This window comes from Tenrec ecaudatus, chromosome 6 (assembly GCF_050624435.1).
Source record: "Tenrec ecaudatus isolate mTenEca1 chromosome 6, mTenEca1.hap1, whole genome shotgun sequence".
Taxonomy (NCBI): Eukaryota; Metazoa; Chordata; class Mammalia; order Afrosoricida; family Tenrecidae; genus Tenrec; species Tenrec ecaudatus.
Genome location: NC_134535.1, coordinates 19,279,712 through 19,297,133, shown reverse-complemented (window position 1 = coordinate 19,297,133; position 17,422 = coordinate 19,279,712). Strand labels below are relative to the sequence as shown.

The 17,422-nt window shown below is 54.2% G+C and overlaps 1 protein-coding gene across 1 annotated transcript in view; it reads left to right on the top strand.

Moving 5' to 3' along the window:
* Nucleotides 1–17,422, top strand: part of RFX4 (regulatory factor X4) — a 78,923-nt gene that overhangs the window by 61,082 nt on the left and 419 nt on the right. Inside the window, exons 12-13 of the mRNA XM_075552702.1 lie at nucleotides 6,715–6,877; nucleotides 8,509–8,647. Of these exons, the coding sequence (XP_075408817.1) occupies nucleotides 6,715–6,877; nucleotides 8,509–8,647 (302 nt within the window). The remainder of the gene's footprint in view (nucleotides 1–6,714; nucleotides 6,878–8,508; nucleotides 8,648–17,422) is intronic.

Sequence of the window (17,422 nt, the reverse complement as noted above, 5' to 3'; positions counted from 1 at the left end):
TCACGGCCCAGCAACGCTGAGAGCCCTCTAACATTCTTTAAGGAAAACGGGGAACACGACAGGTTGGGTGCCCAACTGGTCAGTCCCTTTCCTTTTAACATGACATTGAGCTGTAATTCTTTCGTGTCAGTTAAGGTGACATGCCAAGCTCCCACTCTGCCGTGGCCAGGCCTCCGAAGGGTTCCAAGACCTCGTTTATGATGTCACTTTCAGCATTCCCTCCCTCGGCAATGACAATAAAAGTTAACTATTAAGCTCATGTTTTCAACTCCCCACCCCGGGTTCCCTGAAACACAAAACCCAGCAAATTAAATCATGGAGAGGCTGGGGTGCCTAAAGAAATAAAGGCAGGGCCTCACAAATGGCCCTAACGGGAGGGCATCTGGCCTGCCCAGCTGTGGCGTTCTCGACGTGCGTGGAGGATGCTGCAAAGATCGGTCGAAGTAACCAGCGAGCAGTTTGTTAATCCAAGGGCAGCGAAACCAAGCAGGGTGCCGTGGCCACTGTAGCCCCGTGACAGAGCCCACCGCGGTGACTTACCCACGGGTCCTCGGAGCTGCCCCGCTGACCAACACCCCTTCCCCACCTCCTTCCATTCCTCTTGCTTCTTTTTCTTCAAAGAAGGGGACTTAGGAAATACACACTGGGAATGAAAATAGATTGCTTCATATCCCCTCTGTGACTTCACACCATCAAGGTCGTGGCTTGGGGTTGGAACCTTGGATCTGCCTCACTTTTTACTCACTCCACAAATATGTTCGCCCTGTCTAATCTGTGCCATGCCCTTGGTGTGTACCACAGTGAAAAACAGCACCCCACCCCTCCTGAAGTCCCCCCCCCCGCCAACACACACACACAGTTACTGCTCCCGAGGTGGTTAACCTTCTACTGCAGTGGTTCTCAACCTTCCTACTGCCGCGACCCTTTCCTACAGTTCCTCATGTGGTGGTGACCCCACAACCATAACATTATTTTCGTTGCTACTTCATCACTGTCATTTTGCTACTGTTGTGAATTGGGTGACCCCTGTGAAAGGGTCATTCAAACCCCAAAGGAGTTGCGACCCACAGGTTGAGAACCGTTGCTCTACAGGGTGAGGGAGCCCATCCAGCAAAGTGAGTCACTGGAGAAATGGGTGGTTTCAGAGTCCTAATTTAGTGTCACGAATGACAGTATCGGGGACCTACTGTCCACGGCGGTACAGCCCGCCTGAGACCTGAGGCATCACAAGAAGAATGCGGAGGAGGACAAGGGCATGGACACAGACGGGCCCCTACGCAGAAAGGAACCGGGCATAGTCAGACCTGACCAGTAGAAGAAATGGGGGCAGGAGTGGTCTGAGAGGATGTTCTGGAGGTAGGCAGGGGCTGCATCATGAACCTCTCTCTCTCTCTCTATTTCTCGCTCTCGCTCTCACTGCCATCGAGGCCATGCTGACTCACAGTGACGCCATAGGACACGGTAGAACTTGCCCCTGTGCATTTCCAATGACTGTAACACTTTATGGGAGTAGGAAGCCCTGCGTCTCTCCCGAGGAGCAGGAGCGGCCAGTGGTTTCAAACTACTGACCGCGCGAACTGCAGCCTAACATGTAACCACGACCCCACCCGGGCTCCTACTTAACTACTTGGGCCTCGGCAGGCAGTACTGCCTGCCTGAGAAAGGCTGTTGGAAAGGTTCAATAAGTTGGCGCTTTGTTGATTTATTTATTGGATCAATAAGTAATAAAAGGAAATTAGCTTGGGGTCAGGTTTATGTTGCTGATGATTCATCCCTTCACTCATTCATGCCACCAGTCATTGCTGATTGCCTGTGAGGAGCCCAAAGGAAGAAAGGCGTGTCTCCAAGCCCCCTCTCTGCCCCGTGTTTAAAACCCCGGCCAATGAAAACCTGGCGGAAGACCGACATGTGGTTGGGAGGTCAGATGTTGCTCTCTGGCAGTTTAAATACTCTAAGGCGGCCCCCCAAGGACATTTATCCAGCCCGCCAGGGGGGGTTTTCCCAGTTTGTTTTTTTACTTGGAAATAAGATATGTACAGTGGCATAGGAATTTGTTCATAGTTTTTTTTTTTAAATTATAGTCCAGCCCTCCAACGGGTCTGAGGGACAGTGAACTGGCCCCCTGTTTAAAAAGTGTGAGGACCCCTGCTCTAAGCCGACCAGCAACTGCTCTTCATGGGATCCTCACAGGGCCTTCACCACTAGCCCCAGAAGAGTGGGGCTGGGGAGACCGAGCGAGAGAGATTCAGGAACAGGGAGGTTTGCTATCGCTACAGTTGAAGGCTCCTTGGCGTGAAGTGCTCAAGCATTGGCTGCTAACCAACAGGTTGGCAGTTCAAGCCCACCAGCTACTCCTCCGGAGACAGACGGGACCAATCGGCTCTCTAAAAGACTGCCGGCCTTGGAAACATTGCAGGGCAGCTCTGTCCTGCCCGGTCCTTTATCGTGATGCTCTGAGGCAGCTTCGACTCGATGGCAACTAGCTTGGCTTTTGTGTTTTTGTTTGATCCATAAAAAAAAAAAAAAGCACTGGAGCCGTCTTAAAAATTAAGAGAAAAAGAAAGAAGAAGGAGGAGGAGGAGAAGAAGAAGAAGAAGAAAGTTGTTCTCTTTGGAGGTCCCCATGGTAGGAAAGGGAATGCTAAGGGTGTTCTCTTTGGCTTCCCATGCAAAACGTGTTTCTCCCCCGAGCCAGTGGGGACTCATCTGCCTATGCCTGCTGGGAGTGGGCCGGTTAGAGTGCGGGCCCATGGCCATGGCAAGGTTTCGTTTCCCAAGCCACAGGAGCGTCTTGTTGGAGAACGACCATTTCTAGCAGCATTGACTCCTTGGAGCACACAGTGCAGGGAAGAAGCGGCCATTGAACACCTACCATGGGGTATATATCTACCATATATACTCGTGTATAAGCCGAGTTTTTTTCAGCACATTTTTAATGCAGTTTTTGTGGTAAAATTAGGTGCCTCGGCTGATACTTGGGTCGATTTATACTCGAATACACACACACACACACACACAAACATATATATCCTCTAGCTCTCAGCTGCCCCCCTTTAAATACCCACTGACCTTACTAGGTTTTCCCGAGGGGCTTGAAGGGTGAATTACCGTAAAGACTTGAGTATAAGCTGACCCGAATACCAGCCGAGGCACCTAAAATGTGCTTAAAGCTCAACTTATACACGAGTCTATATGGTACTTGCTTGCTGCAGGCCCTGTCCAATGTTCTCCCAAACTGCCCACCGCCCCTCCAGTTGTATTGCCAACAGTAAAAAGTGTGTGTGTGTGTGTGTGTGTGTGTGTAATACGTTTTCACCGTGCCCCTCTGCATATCGAGGCAGTACACATTCCTGAGAGAAAATGGCAGATGGACCAAATGAAGAGAAACTGTCAAAGTCCCCCACCCCCTCACCTCCAGTTCCTACCGCCCTGCGACAGGCTGCTTTGGATCAAGAAAGACGGTGTGACGTCGCTGCTGAATTGAATGTGACACCATTGGGTCTGAAGCTCGTGATTCCCCAAACTGAGATGTGGCCGTGTGAGGACAGGCCTAGCAGGCAGCTGCTGAGTCCACCCCTAACTGTGTGCGTGTGCGCATGTGGGAGAATACAGCCCTTCCTTTTCTTTGTTCAACCCTCCTTCTTAAATCTCTCAAATTCCTTACTCTTATTGGTGTGTTTTAACTTAACCCTCGGTGTCCTCCTCTCTAAACGGGGTGGGGAGGTGTTAGTTCTGGGAAGATGTGTGAAGCCACAGGGGGTACTTTCAACCACACTGGTGACCAAAGACACGCGAAATCTTGGTGCTAGAAGAACATGGGCAGCCGTTTGCTTATAATCAGCTAGCTGACGATTGCAACCAGCCAGGAAACTTGTCTTTCTTCCACGGACTCTGAAAAAAGGCAATGCAGGAATGTCTCCTTTGGGAAAGTCTGACCTAAGAAGCCTGGAATTTGTCATGAAGATCAAAACCCAAACCATCCCAAGTGACGTGGATTCCGACTCACCACTGTCTGTCCAGACCTGCCTCGTCCATAGCGTATCCGAGGCTGTAGAGATTTATGGACGAAGACTTTATCGTCTTCTCCCCAAGGAGCGATGGAGGTGGGGTAGGTGGTGGCGGTGCTGTTGAAACCACTGATCTTTGGCTCAGGGGCCCAGCGCTTAACCACAGGGCCCTTTCCTAGGGCAGAGGGGCTGACCATGTACTTCAGAACCTACATCATACAGCCAGAGACTGACACACTCCTGTGTCATCTCGCGTCCGTCCTGCAAGATCATTCACGAGGGTCCCTAGTTGACAAGAGGAGGTAAGGAAGGTTCCGAACATCCCAGAGGCTTGTCCACAATCTTCTAGGCAGTTAACAGGCAGAGCCAAGACTTAGAGCAAAGACACCTTATGTAATAAGACAGGAAAGCTTATGGGAAAGCCAGGGCTGAGCCCAACACACTATGTGGTTTCTCTGGGATGCTGTACTCTGGAACACTAAGTGTGGACATTGTTAGGACCAGCCCTGAGATTCAAGACATGGGCTCCATTGTAAAGGTGTTGTTAGACACACAGTTCCATTTTCACTTTGTGAAGCCACTGGAAAGACAATCCTGACGGATCATACATAATCCCAAGGCTTGTGGAGGATCATACATTGTCCATGGCTCCTAATAGGCCAGGTTTTCTTGTTAGCTTGGGCTCCAAGCCCATTCACAGAAAGCCTCGTCCACCCCTTGGAGCTGACTGGTGGTTTCGAACTGCCAACCTTGCAGTTAGCAGCCCAATGCATAAGCAGGGCTCACAGAGCCAAGGTTGGGGCCCAATGGCAAAGGAAGACTGAAGTTCTATGGATGCATGTTGTCACCACTCGTTCCTGATTCCACTTTTGGATTCACAAGGTTCCCTTAATCATAAAGTAGGATTTAAAATATATAATTCCATTCCCACATAGCTGTAAGGACACTCCTAAAGGTATCAGGGGTCATGTCTTTGCCCTGCTCCCTACATTTTGCTTCTTCCTCCTGGACCTGAATGTGGTGTAGCCACTGCCACTGTGTTCCTCATGGGAAGTCCTTGGGATGGGACGGGGCTGAATTGCCTTTGCCTGCATCTTCCAAGTGGAACTCAGATAGTCATGGGCTGCAGCAGAAGGGAGAATTGGTGGGCCAAAGTTCCCCCATTTGCTTCACCTTCAACGTGGCTCCCCCTCCACCAAGGTTTCCATTTTTTTTAATGTGCTTGAAAAGGAGCGTTGGTGGTGGAGCGGTTATGTGTTGGGCTGTGATCCAAAAGGTTAGCGGTTTGAAGCCAGCCACTAGCTGCTGCTGGGGAGAAAGGCTTCTGCTTGCTGCTCTCTTCACCCGTGACAGTTTCCGAAACTCCTGGGGTGGTGCTACCGCGTCCTATAGACTCCCCTCGACCCGACGGCCGTGGGGGAGGAGGAGGCCCACTCCTTCTACCTTTTGAAATAGCGTGAGTGTGGGTGGACAGATGTCCAGGATCGCAGCACGTTTTTTAATGGATCAGAAGTCAGTTTGTCTGATGAGTTTGTGACGGCGCTGTTTGGGGACCTCTGAAACGACTGGTTTATTTTTGTGTGCCGTGGTGACCGCCCCAGATCCTAAGCATCTTAAGGGCTTTGGGTTTGGTTGGGACTGTTTTTCCCACCCTCGGCACTTTTCAAGGTAACAGTGAATGTGGAGGCTTACTAAGTGCATGGGACAGGTCCCCAGCTAGGACACTCTCTAATCATCTTCAAAAAGTCCTGGGCAAGCAGTGCTCAATAATCTACTTAACTTTGCTGCAGGCAATGTGTTGGATCCCTAACTCCTATTGAGTGTGAAGAAGTTATTTGACTGCGCCTCGACTTTTTAAAAGAAAGTTTAAAAAATGTTTTTTCTTCCTCCACCTCTGTTTCTTCCACTCTCTCCTTCCCCCATTATTCCTTGTGCAAATATTTGCGAGGATTTTTGGCTCCCGAGCTCCGTGCTAAGTCCTGGGGCTGCAATGGAGGGCCAGATAGACCAAGTCCCTACTTTCAGGAAGCTTATAGTCTGGCAGTGGCATAGTGGTTCTACATTGGGCTGCTAACCACTAGGTCGGCAGTTCAAAACCACCAGCTGCCACTCTGTGGGGAAAAGAAGAGGCTTTCTACTCCCATAAAGATTTACAATCTCGGAAACCCACAGGGGCTGTGCTACCCTATTCCTATTAGGTCGGCATTTACAGGATGGGAGTGAGTTTGGTTTGGGGTTTCTAGGCTGGTGAAGGGATAAGCACTAACCAAATCCTCCTGTTCACTAACTGGTGTAGGATTACTGATTGCAACCGGAGCCGTGGAAGCCATCGGTCCCACAGCGAGGGACGGGACCTAGTCTGGTGTTCAGGGTCAGCTTTTCTGGTTGAACATATAAAGAACAACTGGGAGTTAGGGGCAGAGAAGGGTTCCGGGCAGTCGAAGCAGCATGTGCAAAGGCTCTGTGGTGTTAATAACCTTGGCACACCTGAAAAAGTGAAAGGCGGAGACTAGGACTGCCTCCGACTAGCTAAGAGGACGGGTGTAGGGGACGATGGCTCTGATAAGGTGAATCGGGCCGAAGGCATGGGTCTTGTGAAGATGTTTGGCCCTTAGCCTGGCTGTGGGGACGCTCTCAAGGGAAAGGGAGGACCCTAAGGGATCTAAGAATTGTGCTGGTGACTGATGCAGCTCCATGTGTCTCTGCAGGCACCATGCAGTCCTACACGTGGTCCCTCACCTACACGGTGACGACGGCTGCGGGGTCCCCAGCAGAAAACCCCCAGCAGCTGCCCTGCATGAGGAGTACACACGTGCCTGCGACCTCCGTCACACACCGGATCCCAGTGTATCCCCACAGAGAGGAGCACGGGTAGGTGGCTTTTCGATCTAATGGGCTTCCGGCAGTCTTCCTCCAAGGACTGGAAGAGCTGTCCTCTTTTGGGGAAGGACCACCGCGTGGCCAACACAGAACCGTGTCTGGCCAGACTGATACCTCTGTAAAGCCTGTGCCTACAGTTCCGCCCAGCACATCCCCCTAGAGGTCTTTGTCCAGCCCCTGGCCTGTAAAGCTGACAGGTGTGTCTGAGCCTTTGTGGCTCTGCTTGGGACAGAGGGGCCCAAGCCCAGGGGCTGTGCTATCCCTGTGGGTGCTCGTGGTACTTGTTCTGAATAGACACGTCATCAGTGGTTGACCAGACAGAGAGAGAGAGAGAGTGAGAGGAAGCTATCTGCTTCCCATAAGATTTATAGCCTCGGAGACCCTGTATCAGGGTGCCTTGGGTGGGAGGCAGCTTGCTGGCCATAGGTGGGTTTGGGCATCTCTCTTATATAGAGGACTGAACCTCCAGTCCCTTCACAGGTGTTTGCTGACTCACAGCAACTTTCTGCTCTTGTGTAGTGTCTTCATCCGAGAAGACACTAAACCTACAATGTCCCCTGTGTGCTTTTGCTGTTTTCAAGGGCCTCTCTGTGCCCCGAGGGCAGAACAGGCCTCCAAGGCACTCCTTAGGGACCACCTCCCCAAAGGCCACAGCCCCGCAGGGAGACACGTCAGAGATGCTGGCTGTGAGCTGCAGTGACAATCCCTCTCCCAGACCCGGCTCCCCTCAGCACTCCATAGGGGAGCTTGTTGACTTGGCAGGGGCGGGAGGGGAGGGGCACTTCTAGAGCATACCCCATGGAACACTCAGAATGGATTTTGGGAAGTGAACTCAGTTGGTTCTGCGGGAAGAGACACCCATAGAATTGGCATGGGGTCTCACGCCGGCAAGTTTACCTACAAAGTTGTTCTTCACGGGAACGCTGATAACAATACAACCCTAGTGTTGCCGGGGGGTGCCTGGGTGGGGTGGTAGTGGCTGATAGAACCCACGTGGCAGAGTAGGATTGTTTCAGTGGGTTTTCTTGGGTCCAGGTGGCCGGGTCTTCCCTCCCCACGGCACCCCCACTAGCCCCTGCAGAGCTGCTGGGTGACTTTGCATGGCCCACCTTTCACTGGGCAGCCAGGCATTTAGCCATGGGACACATGTGGTCCCCAGAACAGCCATCCCTGCCCACGGCAGAGGTGCAGATTGCTGGGTAACAAGGGAGCATTAACCCCTCAGTAACTTCTTTTTGTTTCTCTCTCTCTCTCTGACCTGACTCCAGGATACAACCCGGGCCTTTATAACACCTCGGGACTCGGGGTCTCCATCATTAAGTGTGTTTTGCTCAGGGCTGGCGCTCACTCCCTTGGGGGGAGCACGAGTTCAGGGAGTGCTGAGGGGTTTGATGACACCCCCATGCCCCCCAAAAAACCACACCCGGAGACAGCAAGGGTCTAAAGGAAGTAGAGAGGACTGGAAAACAAAAAGACCAGAAGTGGGGGGCCCAGGGGTGGGGGGGCGCCAATGGGGAGGTGCTGAATCCAAAAAGAAGAGACGATGGGGTTGGTTGCGCGAGGTGCAAGCTGGTCTGCGGGCCGGCTCTCACTCACGGTGCCACATGCGCCATGCGTTGCAGATACGCGGGAAGCTATAATTACGGGAGCTATGGCAACCAGCATCCCCATCCCATGCAGAGCCAGTACCCAGCCCTGCCTCACGACACAGCCATCTCCGGCCCACTCCACTACTCCCCTTACCACAGGAGCTCTGCCCAGGTGAGTTGTGGGGTGCTCCTCCGTGTGCTGGTGGCCAAGTCCAGTCCATTTCACGGCCCGAGGAAGCGCCTGGCATGGGCTGGGTGGGCAGCTGGTGTGTCTTCCAATGGGGGCGCCCTGTTGAGTGCACCCTGAGCCCTCAACAGTCCTCTGTTGCCTCCTCCCTTTCACCTCCTCAGTCCAGCTGGTGGGGGTGGGGATGGGAGTGGGGTGGGGTGGGGTGGAGTGGAGTGGAGTGGGCAGTTGCCCTCAGAGAAGACCTGTCTCCTTTCCCACCACCTACCCTCCTGGTACAGACCCCTCCTCAAGTCCTGCCAGGACCACGGCCTCGCATTGTTCTCACGGGTCTCTCATCCCTCCGAGTCTCCCCCTTGTCTGTCCACCCCTCACACTTAATCTGGTCAGGGCACTCTGGACCCGAAGCTCTCCTCTGGCTCCTGGCTAACTGACCGGCCACCCCGCCACTCTGCGGCCTGGCGTAGGTGGAGATTGCGGTTGTATCGGTCACACCACTGTTGGCGGTTCTGCAGGACTTGGGCCCTTTTCTGTGCGTCTGCTCCCAGATGCAAAGGGTCACCGATGCCATTCACACCCGAAGTGCCTCAGAGCCTCTGCTGCGCTGGCCTCAGCCCGGGCCTCTTAGTCATTGCTCACCTCAAGGAGGTTGCAGGTCTTGCGGGTGGTGTCTCTGGGCCTCTAAACTGGCTCTGCTTTGGCTCGGCCAGCCACACTGCAGCTGGAGGGTCTTTGGTGGCTAGGGAGTGGGGTGGCTTGTGGCCATGCCACTCTCCCATGCGATAGGCTCCCCATCACTTGCAGAGCTGAGTTTGGTTCCTGAGCCTGTCTTTCAAGAACCGCCCCCATCACCTTGGCCTGCTTCTCTGACTCCCTACTGCCCCACTCTTGGCTCCCACCCTGTCAACTGCCCAACTCTGGTGTGCTCACCTTGGCAGATGCTGTTCCCTCTAGCGGGACTTCTCCCCGCCAACTTCCTCTCCGGGCCACACAGAGCAAAAGCTTCACCTTCTTGGTGGCATTTCCTGACCCTGGCCCTTTCTTTCCCGGTGGACCCTGCCAGGTGCCAGCCCTCAATCCTCACACAGCCCCCCAGGCTTTCCTCTCCTCGTGGCCCTTCTCACGGCCCACTGCCAGGCTCGGCTCCTCCAGGAGGTGGCAAAGATTCTTGAAGGCAAAGACTAGGCCTCGCTCGCCCAGGTTATAGGGCCTCGTGTCGGTCACGAAGAAGAGCTAACTGCCTGGGCGTTTGCCACGTGCCAGGCCCTGTGCTGGGCACTTTGCACATGCTACACTAACCTTTGCGGAAGAGGAAGTGGGGCTCAGGGACCTTACACAACCTGCCCGAGAAGTGAACGCAGGCAGCTCAGCCCCTGTCCAGGCTCTGAAAGCACCGCCTCTGTCGTCTGCCACCGGTAGGCCCTTAATGAGTGTTGACAGAGAGAACCATTGGGGAGAGGATCCATGTAAATAACCACGTGGCGTGCCAGGCACACACATGCCAAGCTCATGGGTGCAGGTGCATGTGCACGTGCACATGCAGGGGAATGGCTCTGATGGCCACCACCGAATGAGCCTGAAAGGGGGAACCCAGAAGGGGGCAGTAGGGAGCTCTGCTACAAAGCTCTTGCAGGTGCGGAGGAGAGAGATGGTGGACCGGAGGCAGGGGGAGGCCGCCATTGCATCAGCTCTCAGTGGCTTGGAGGGAGGACGCCAAGGAGAATGTACCCACAACATACAGGCCCTGGGGGCAAACAGGCGTCTGTTTTGCTTTCCATCTGCAATACCAAGGGGAGCCCTGCTGTACTCCCCAGACAGGCCACAAAGTAGACTGCACTAAATCATCGCCTGGGGCATTCATTAGGAGGCCTCCAACTGCGTCACACAGAGATGCCAGCTGCTTGCGTGAGGCTTCTCTTGGGAACAGGGTTTATGCTCCTCCGCTGACTGGCTTAGAATTGCTGCCATGAACTGGGTCCCAACTAGCACAGGCTAAGCAGTTCCACTCAACCATCTACATATCCATTCACCCATCTATCCATCCATCCATCCATCCATCCATCCATCCATCCATCCATCCATCCATTCACCCATCCATCCATCTACATATCTATTCACCCATCTATCCATCCATCTACCCAGTAATCCATCCATCCATCCATCCATCCATCCATCCATCCATCCATCCATCCATCCACTCACCCATCCATCCATCTACATATCTATTCACTCATCTATCCATCCATCTACCCAGTAATCCATCCATCCATCTATCCATCCACTGACCCACCCATACATCTACCCACCCATTCAACCTTCTATCGATTCATCTATCCATCCATCCATCCATCCACTCACCCATCCATACATCTATCCACCCATCCACTCATATATCCACCCATTAATCTTCCCAGATACCCATCCATCCATCATCCATCCACCCATCTACCCAGTATCCATCCATCCATCATCCATCCATCCTTCCATCCAACCACCAATCTATTCATTTGCTCATCCATCCCTCATGACTATTGGGTACTGCTATGTGGCAAACACTGCTCCAGCCTCCAAGAGTACACCAAAGAATGAGCCAGACCCCATGCCCAAGCTCTTGGAAAGTGCTGGTGGCACAATGAGTTACGCTTTAGATTGCAAGGTCAGCAGTTTGAAACCACCAGCCACTCGGCAGGAAACGATGAAGCTGTCTACTCTTGTAAAGAGTTACAGTCTTGCAAACACAGGGGCAGTTCTACTCTGTTGGAAATGACTCAATGGCAGTGAGTTTGTTGTTTGGTTTTGGAATCTCTCAAGTAGGGGCCAGTCTTCTCATGAGATGGAACTGAGATTGAATGCCAAAGCCACACCTGTGGGCACTATGGCCCTTTTTTCTTCACCCCATTTTCTGACGTGAAGCCACTTCCATGAAAAGAAACCATGATCTTCAAAACCTCCAGGAAGTCCCTGGGATCCAAAGACAGACCAGCAGCGTCTGCTCTGGAAGCCATGCTGCTCCCTGGAACGTCCTCATGCAGGGGCTGGGCTCCACGGACTCAAAAGAAAACCCATGGAGGAGCTCACGCCTCTGAATGCAGACTTGGACTGAGAGGCAGGAGCCTCCTTGCCCTATGTCCTTTGACACACACACACACACACACACACACACACACCGCAAACACACATGCTCTCTGCACTTGAGGGTCCATGCCATTGTCTCCATTTACAAAGCAGGGTCGGCAGGGAGAAGGTGATTACTTGACTCAGTCTTAGTGAAGTTGCTGTTTGGTTTGGTTTCATTGTCAAGGCCCATGTTAGCCTGGAGCTGGTAGTGTCCTCAAGTTCAGGATTTAGTGCAAGTGCAGGCTACAGAGCTCCGTAGGGGCGCCACTTGGGGTAGCATCTTGGGCCCAAGGGAATGTAGGCTGGCCAGCCTACCAGTGTGGTGTGACACCTCCAACTGCAGCCCCAGGTTCAAGTCCCAGCTCTGCCTCTGATTGGTTCTGTGTCTGGACTTTCCCCGTCTGACAGACGGGAGGCAGTCGTGGCATCTGCCTCACAGGGTCTCTCTGAGGGTCCAGTGAGTTCACGCAGGCGAGGACAGGGCCTGGCCCTCGGTGTATCATCACCATCCTATGTGACACTGCAGTGGCAGCTCCCTGGAGGCAGCCCCCGTCTCCAGCCATGATCCTCTCGGCACCTAGCTCAGGGCTTGGCCCTCAATGGGCACTGGGTCAAAGCTCGCCCACAAACGGGATGGATGAGTGGGTTCAGCACACAGATGGGCGCTGGGTAACTAGCCACGGCCTTGAGCCAGGAGGCCTGTGCTGTAGACCCTTCTCAGGTGCCAGGTTCAGGAGAGACCCCCAGGAGGTCATCTCCCCTCTCTTGCTCCCTCACCTGTGAAAAGAGACAGAGGAGCCGAATGGCCCTTCAGCAGGGCTCGTCCCAAACACACCCAGCACGTTCTCAGGACTGCATGTGGGGCTTTACGTGGATGGCTTCGCTGCAGCCTGATCCGAAAAGCTCAGTAGATTCTCTGACAGTATTTTTGGGGGTGTGGAGAGAGGGGAATGGGGAGGCCACTTCCTGTTCCAGAAGAGTCTCGGGGGGAGGCTGACTAGGCTGAGCCCTGTGACTGTACTTCGGGGGTGGTGAGAGCAGCCTCCTTGCAGAGGCAAACCGTTTGTGCCGCTGACCAGGCCACCTTTCACCCCCTTGCTCCAGTAGCAGCCCATTTGGCCAGGGTCGGGATAAAGGGCTCATTCTTCCTGGTCCAAAAGTCGGAAGAAAGTCCGTCCTTGGTGTGGGGAGTCGTTTTCTCAAAATAGGATGTCCTAATATGGTTCCAGAGAAGCCCGGAGTCGCTCACAGCCGAGATGGACGTAGGCCACTGTCACATGAAGAAACCTTTGTCTGCACACACCCACTCACCCCACCCCACCTCTCTCTCTCTCTCTCTCTCTCTCTCTCTCTCTCTCACGCACACACACATGCACTCACACACTCATGCATGCACCTCTCTCTAGGGGTGGGAACTGGAGCTGTGGCTCCCTCTGAACCACATGGGCTTTCACGCAGAGTGGTAACTTCCTGTTAAGGGGCCCCAACAAAAAGTGCCTTTATTCAAGGCTGAGGTCCCTGGACCCCGAGATCCGTGGCCAGCACGCTGAAGGAGCCTGCGTGAAACCGGATGCGCCCTGCGCAGAGTGAGGCCAGTGGAGCCTTCATCCCTAGGCCAAGGCCAGTGGGAACTGCAGTCACCTCTCTCTCAATGGCCTCTTCAACGGGGGGGGGGGGCGGGGGGCGAGCCACTGACTCATTTGCAATTAGCTGACCTAACAGGACAGACTTTTCCATGCCGGATTCTGTGTGAACAGGATTTTATTGTCACATTGGAGATATTTTGAGCTGGTCCCATTTCCAGGCAATTACTCTTTTGAGCCCATGACACAACCCCTGGGCACAGCTGCACCAAGGGTCCTCAGCTAGGCACAAAAGCCACCTTCTTTCGGGCCGTAGGGCAAAGCCCACACGGTGATATTTTTACCTCCATGAGTCAGGGCAAGCGGGGACTCTTGTCAGAAGCTGCATGTTAGGGGCAGGTCAACACTCTTAAGTCTCTGGGGTTGCAGGTAAGCCTCAGGCACAGTGGTGGCAGCGCTGGGCTGCTAGAGTGGTGGCCCAGTGACAGAATCACTGGACTTTGAAGTCTCCACCTTGTGCTGTCACCACCGAACTGGCTGCACCCCCACCCCACCCCCACCCCCGTACATGCCCTGTCCTCATCCGCCACCTTCATATTGATGGTTTTGAGTTTGAACTCTCTGATTTTGGTCTTCTCTTGCCTCGTTTGGTTTTTCTACCGCCCTTGTCCTGACGTTGGCCCTTGAGGGGACCCGCGTCACCATCCCCTCCCTCCGCCCAACGTCAAAGCTGTTCCGGCCACAATCCTGACAGTCTCCCACTGGCCCCATCCCCCCACCTCCCAAGTCCCCTCAAGCAGCGTCCTGGGGGAAGGGGACCAAAAGACATCCCAAGGAGGGCAGTGGGGTGCCGGCGGCAAACAGCCAGGCCCCGGTGCTTGCAGAAGCTCTTAACTTATATTTTTAAATGTTTTTGTATAAATGGAGGAAAATGGGACATGTAACAACAAGAACAAAAAGACTCTGGGGTCTGCAGGTAGACCTCTGGCGTAGTAGTGGAAGGTGGGGAGAAAGACAGGGCGCTGTGCTTTCCTAAGGGGCAGTTAGTTCTCCTCTGTTCTGTATCAGTTCGCTCTGGGTCGGAATTGAGTTGAGGGCAAGTGGCTTGGTGGCTTGGTTGCTCGGTGGTCTGTAGGTGATTAAGGAGCTTAAGAGACTCCAGTTTAGCAGTCTGGGTTTCCTGGAAGGGGTGTCCTGTGTGCACACGCGTGCGCACGCGTGCATGCGTGCTCATCTTCTCTATGCGTTTGCAGTGCTAAGTTATGCCTAAGGAGCCGAGGTAGCTCCACAGCTAAGTACTCAGCTGCCAGCCAGAAGGTTGGCGGATCAAACCCACCCATCAGATACAAGGAAGAAAGACTTGATGGTGCGCCCTCCTCAACCCCGCGGGGCCCATTCTGCCGTCACCTGGAGTCATGCCTAGGCTCTGTGGGCACCATGCCACCTCACGGCAGCAGGGTACACCTAACGGGGATCAGCCGGATGTCTGTGGAGAAGACGCTCCACTCTGGGATTGGGCTTTGTTGTTGTTGTTGCCAGCTCTTCCATTCACCTGCTGGGTGACTTTGGACAGGGCCCTTCACAGGTACCTTCTTTTTTCACCTGTGACTCACACGACCCCAGTGGGTGCTGCTTCCTGGAGGCGCTGAGTAGTACAAAAAGTTCTTGCGCTCCATGGCTGCCTGATAGGTTCGAGGTGTGAGCCGCCTCGAGGCGCCTCAGGAGACAGCTCTGGGAATCTAGCTGCTTCTGAGAACACAGCCACCAGACACTCGCTGGAGCCCAGTCCTCCCGGACACACCGGGGTTCGCCATGAGGAAGCGTCTTGTTAGTGGTAACACCCCTCCACTCACTCGCCAAGTGGTTATTTAGCACCTCTTGGGTGCCTGGTACCATTCCAGACACTGCCGGCTTCATGGTGGATGACCAAGCCCTCAGAGAAGCCCCTGAATAAGGTTAGGGTGGGGTTAACATTTTCCGCTTGTATGTTATCTTCCGGGGCACCTGTGAATGTTTTCTAAGCCACAAACCAAAGGCCAAACTCACTGCCATGGAGTGGATGCCGACTCATAGCAACCTTACAGCACAGGTTCGAACTGCCCCTGTGGGTTTCCCAGACTGCCACTCTTTAGGGAGTAGAAAGCCTCGTCTTTCTCCCTCGGAGCAGCTGGTGGTTTCGAACTGCCGACCTTGCAGCGAACAGCCCAATGCGTAACTCCTGCGCCACCGGGCGCTGCTACTAACTTTTGGTGGTAGGGTGGAACTTTTTGGTTTCTTGTGATAGAATGCCCAAGGGAAGTCTGAGGAGGGGGCTGAGACGAGAAGAAGGGCAAGGAGCCAGGCGTGCAGGGAGCTGGGACCTGAATGGGGAACCAGTCTGGAAGGTAATAGGGATGGAAAGGAGGCCTCTGGGCTAGCCAACAGCGGGTCACAGGGTGGGGGGGCACATGCACCCAGGGATCTGACTTTTGAGAGTTATCAAGAGGGGAACACACCTTGAGGAGGTGGGGCGGGAATTAAGACCATGTTGGCATCATATGAATGAATCTGCATGGCTGGGAGCGGCTTTCTCGGGTCGGGACCCAATTTTGCCTGACGAGCAGTCCTGCCACAGTCTCCTTGCAATTGAGGGCCGGCCCTGTGCTGGAATCCCCTGCCGAGGCCCAATGGCACCCATCGCTTCCCACAGGGCAAGCCACAGGGGGTGCACATTTCTGCGTGTTCCTGAGCTGAGGGTTATGAAAGCCTCGTAGTGCCCGTCCATAGTCTCCTTGGCAACAGCCCCGGCTGCTGCCAGTCTCTCTCGAATCTCCTGGTACCACCTACACCCGGCTCGCCCCTCCCTGGCTGTGCTTTTGACTCTGAAGTGGCTGCCCTTGGCCGCTCGGGGCCTGCTGGTCTAGCTCGGAGAAAACAACAACCCTCTCTCCCGGAGGATGGGCCCCTCGCCCCAGGCCCACGAGTGGCCGGCTTGGCTGGCAGGCCCCAGGCCTGGCAGCCTTCCCCTGAGCCTCTTGGGCTCCCACTCCAAGATGCAGAGCGGGGGGTCCCCTTGGCCACCTGGGCAACTGGGGAGCATCCATTGTTGTCATGACCCGTCTCCCACTGTCTAGGCCGCAGTCTGTCTCCCTCCCACCTTGTCCCTTGGGGCTCCACTCTCCAACTGTCGGGGAAGACAGATGGGGAACAGAATTCACACACACATACACACACACGATTCTCTGTTTACTGCCTGGCCATGTTGCATGGCTCCGCTCCTTGGCCAGGGTGGCCCCTCAAACAGCAAGGATGACTGTGCAGACCAGCAGGTCTTGAAGGGAGGCCATGGCAGCCCTTCATCTCTTGTGCCTCGACTGTACCCAGAGGGGGCCCGTTGGCACAGCTGCCCGGGTAGCAGAGAAGAGAGAGGCAGCAGCAGTTTAGGCGTTGTTCCCCACATTCCTAACCTTTGCTAGCGCGGCTTCCCCCCCTCTTGGGGCGACCCACACCAGCAGCCCCCCTTCCTGCACAGGAGCACCCCTCCTCGCGCACACCACGCCCAGCGGCTCGCCGCTCCCCACTTGAGTATCTTCCAGGACGCCGGTGAATGTGCAAAGCTGTTCTCTAAATGATAGGCACTAATAATAACCTTCCAGTCTGTTGCCTTGCTTCCTCTTCCAAAGCCTGCTTTTAGGCTGCAGCTCATAATTGAATTCAACTGTAAAACGCTATTTTTAATAGTGCCATTGTGTTTGAGTTGGCAGTATTGTTCCTTTGGGTTGATGGAGTGGGGCCGATCGCATCTCCATCACTAACTGTAAGAAGGAACTATGCCAGCCACTGGCACCCTTCTGTGTGTGTGTGTGTGTGTGTGTGTGAGAGAGAGAGAGAGAGAGAGAGAGAGAGAGAGAGAGAGAGAGACACAGAGAGAGAGAGAACACACACACACAAAACACACACACACACACTGGTATTCCCAAGGAGCTCCTCTTGTGGATTTGACTTCCTGAGACATTCCAGATCGGGTGCTCTGCAGCCCTTTGCCTCTCCTCTGCTGCTGCTGGCATCCCTGGAAGGAGGC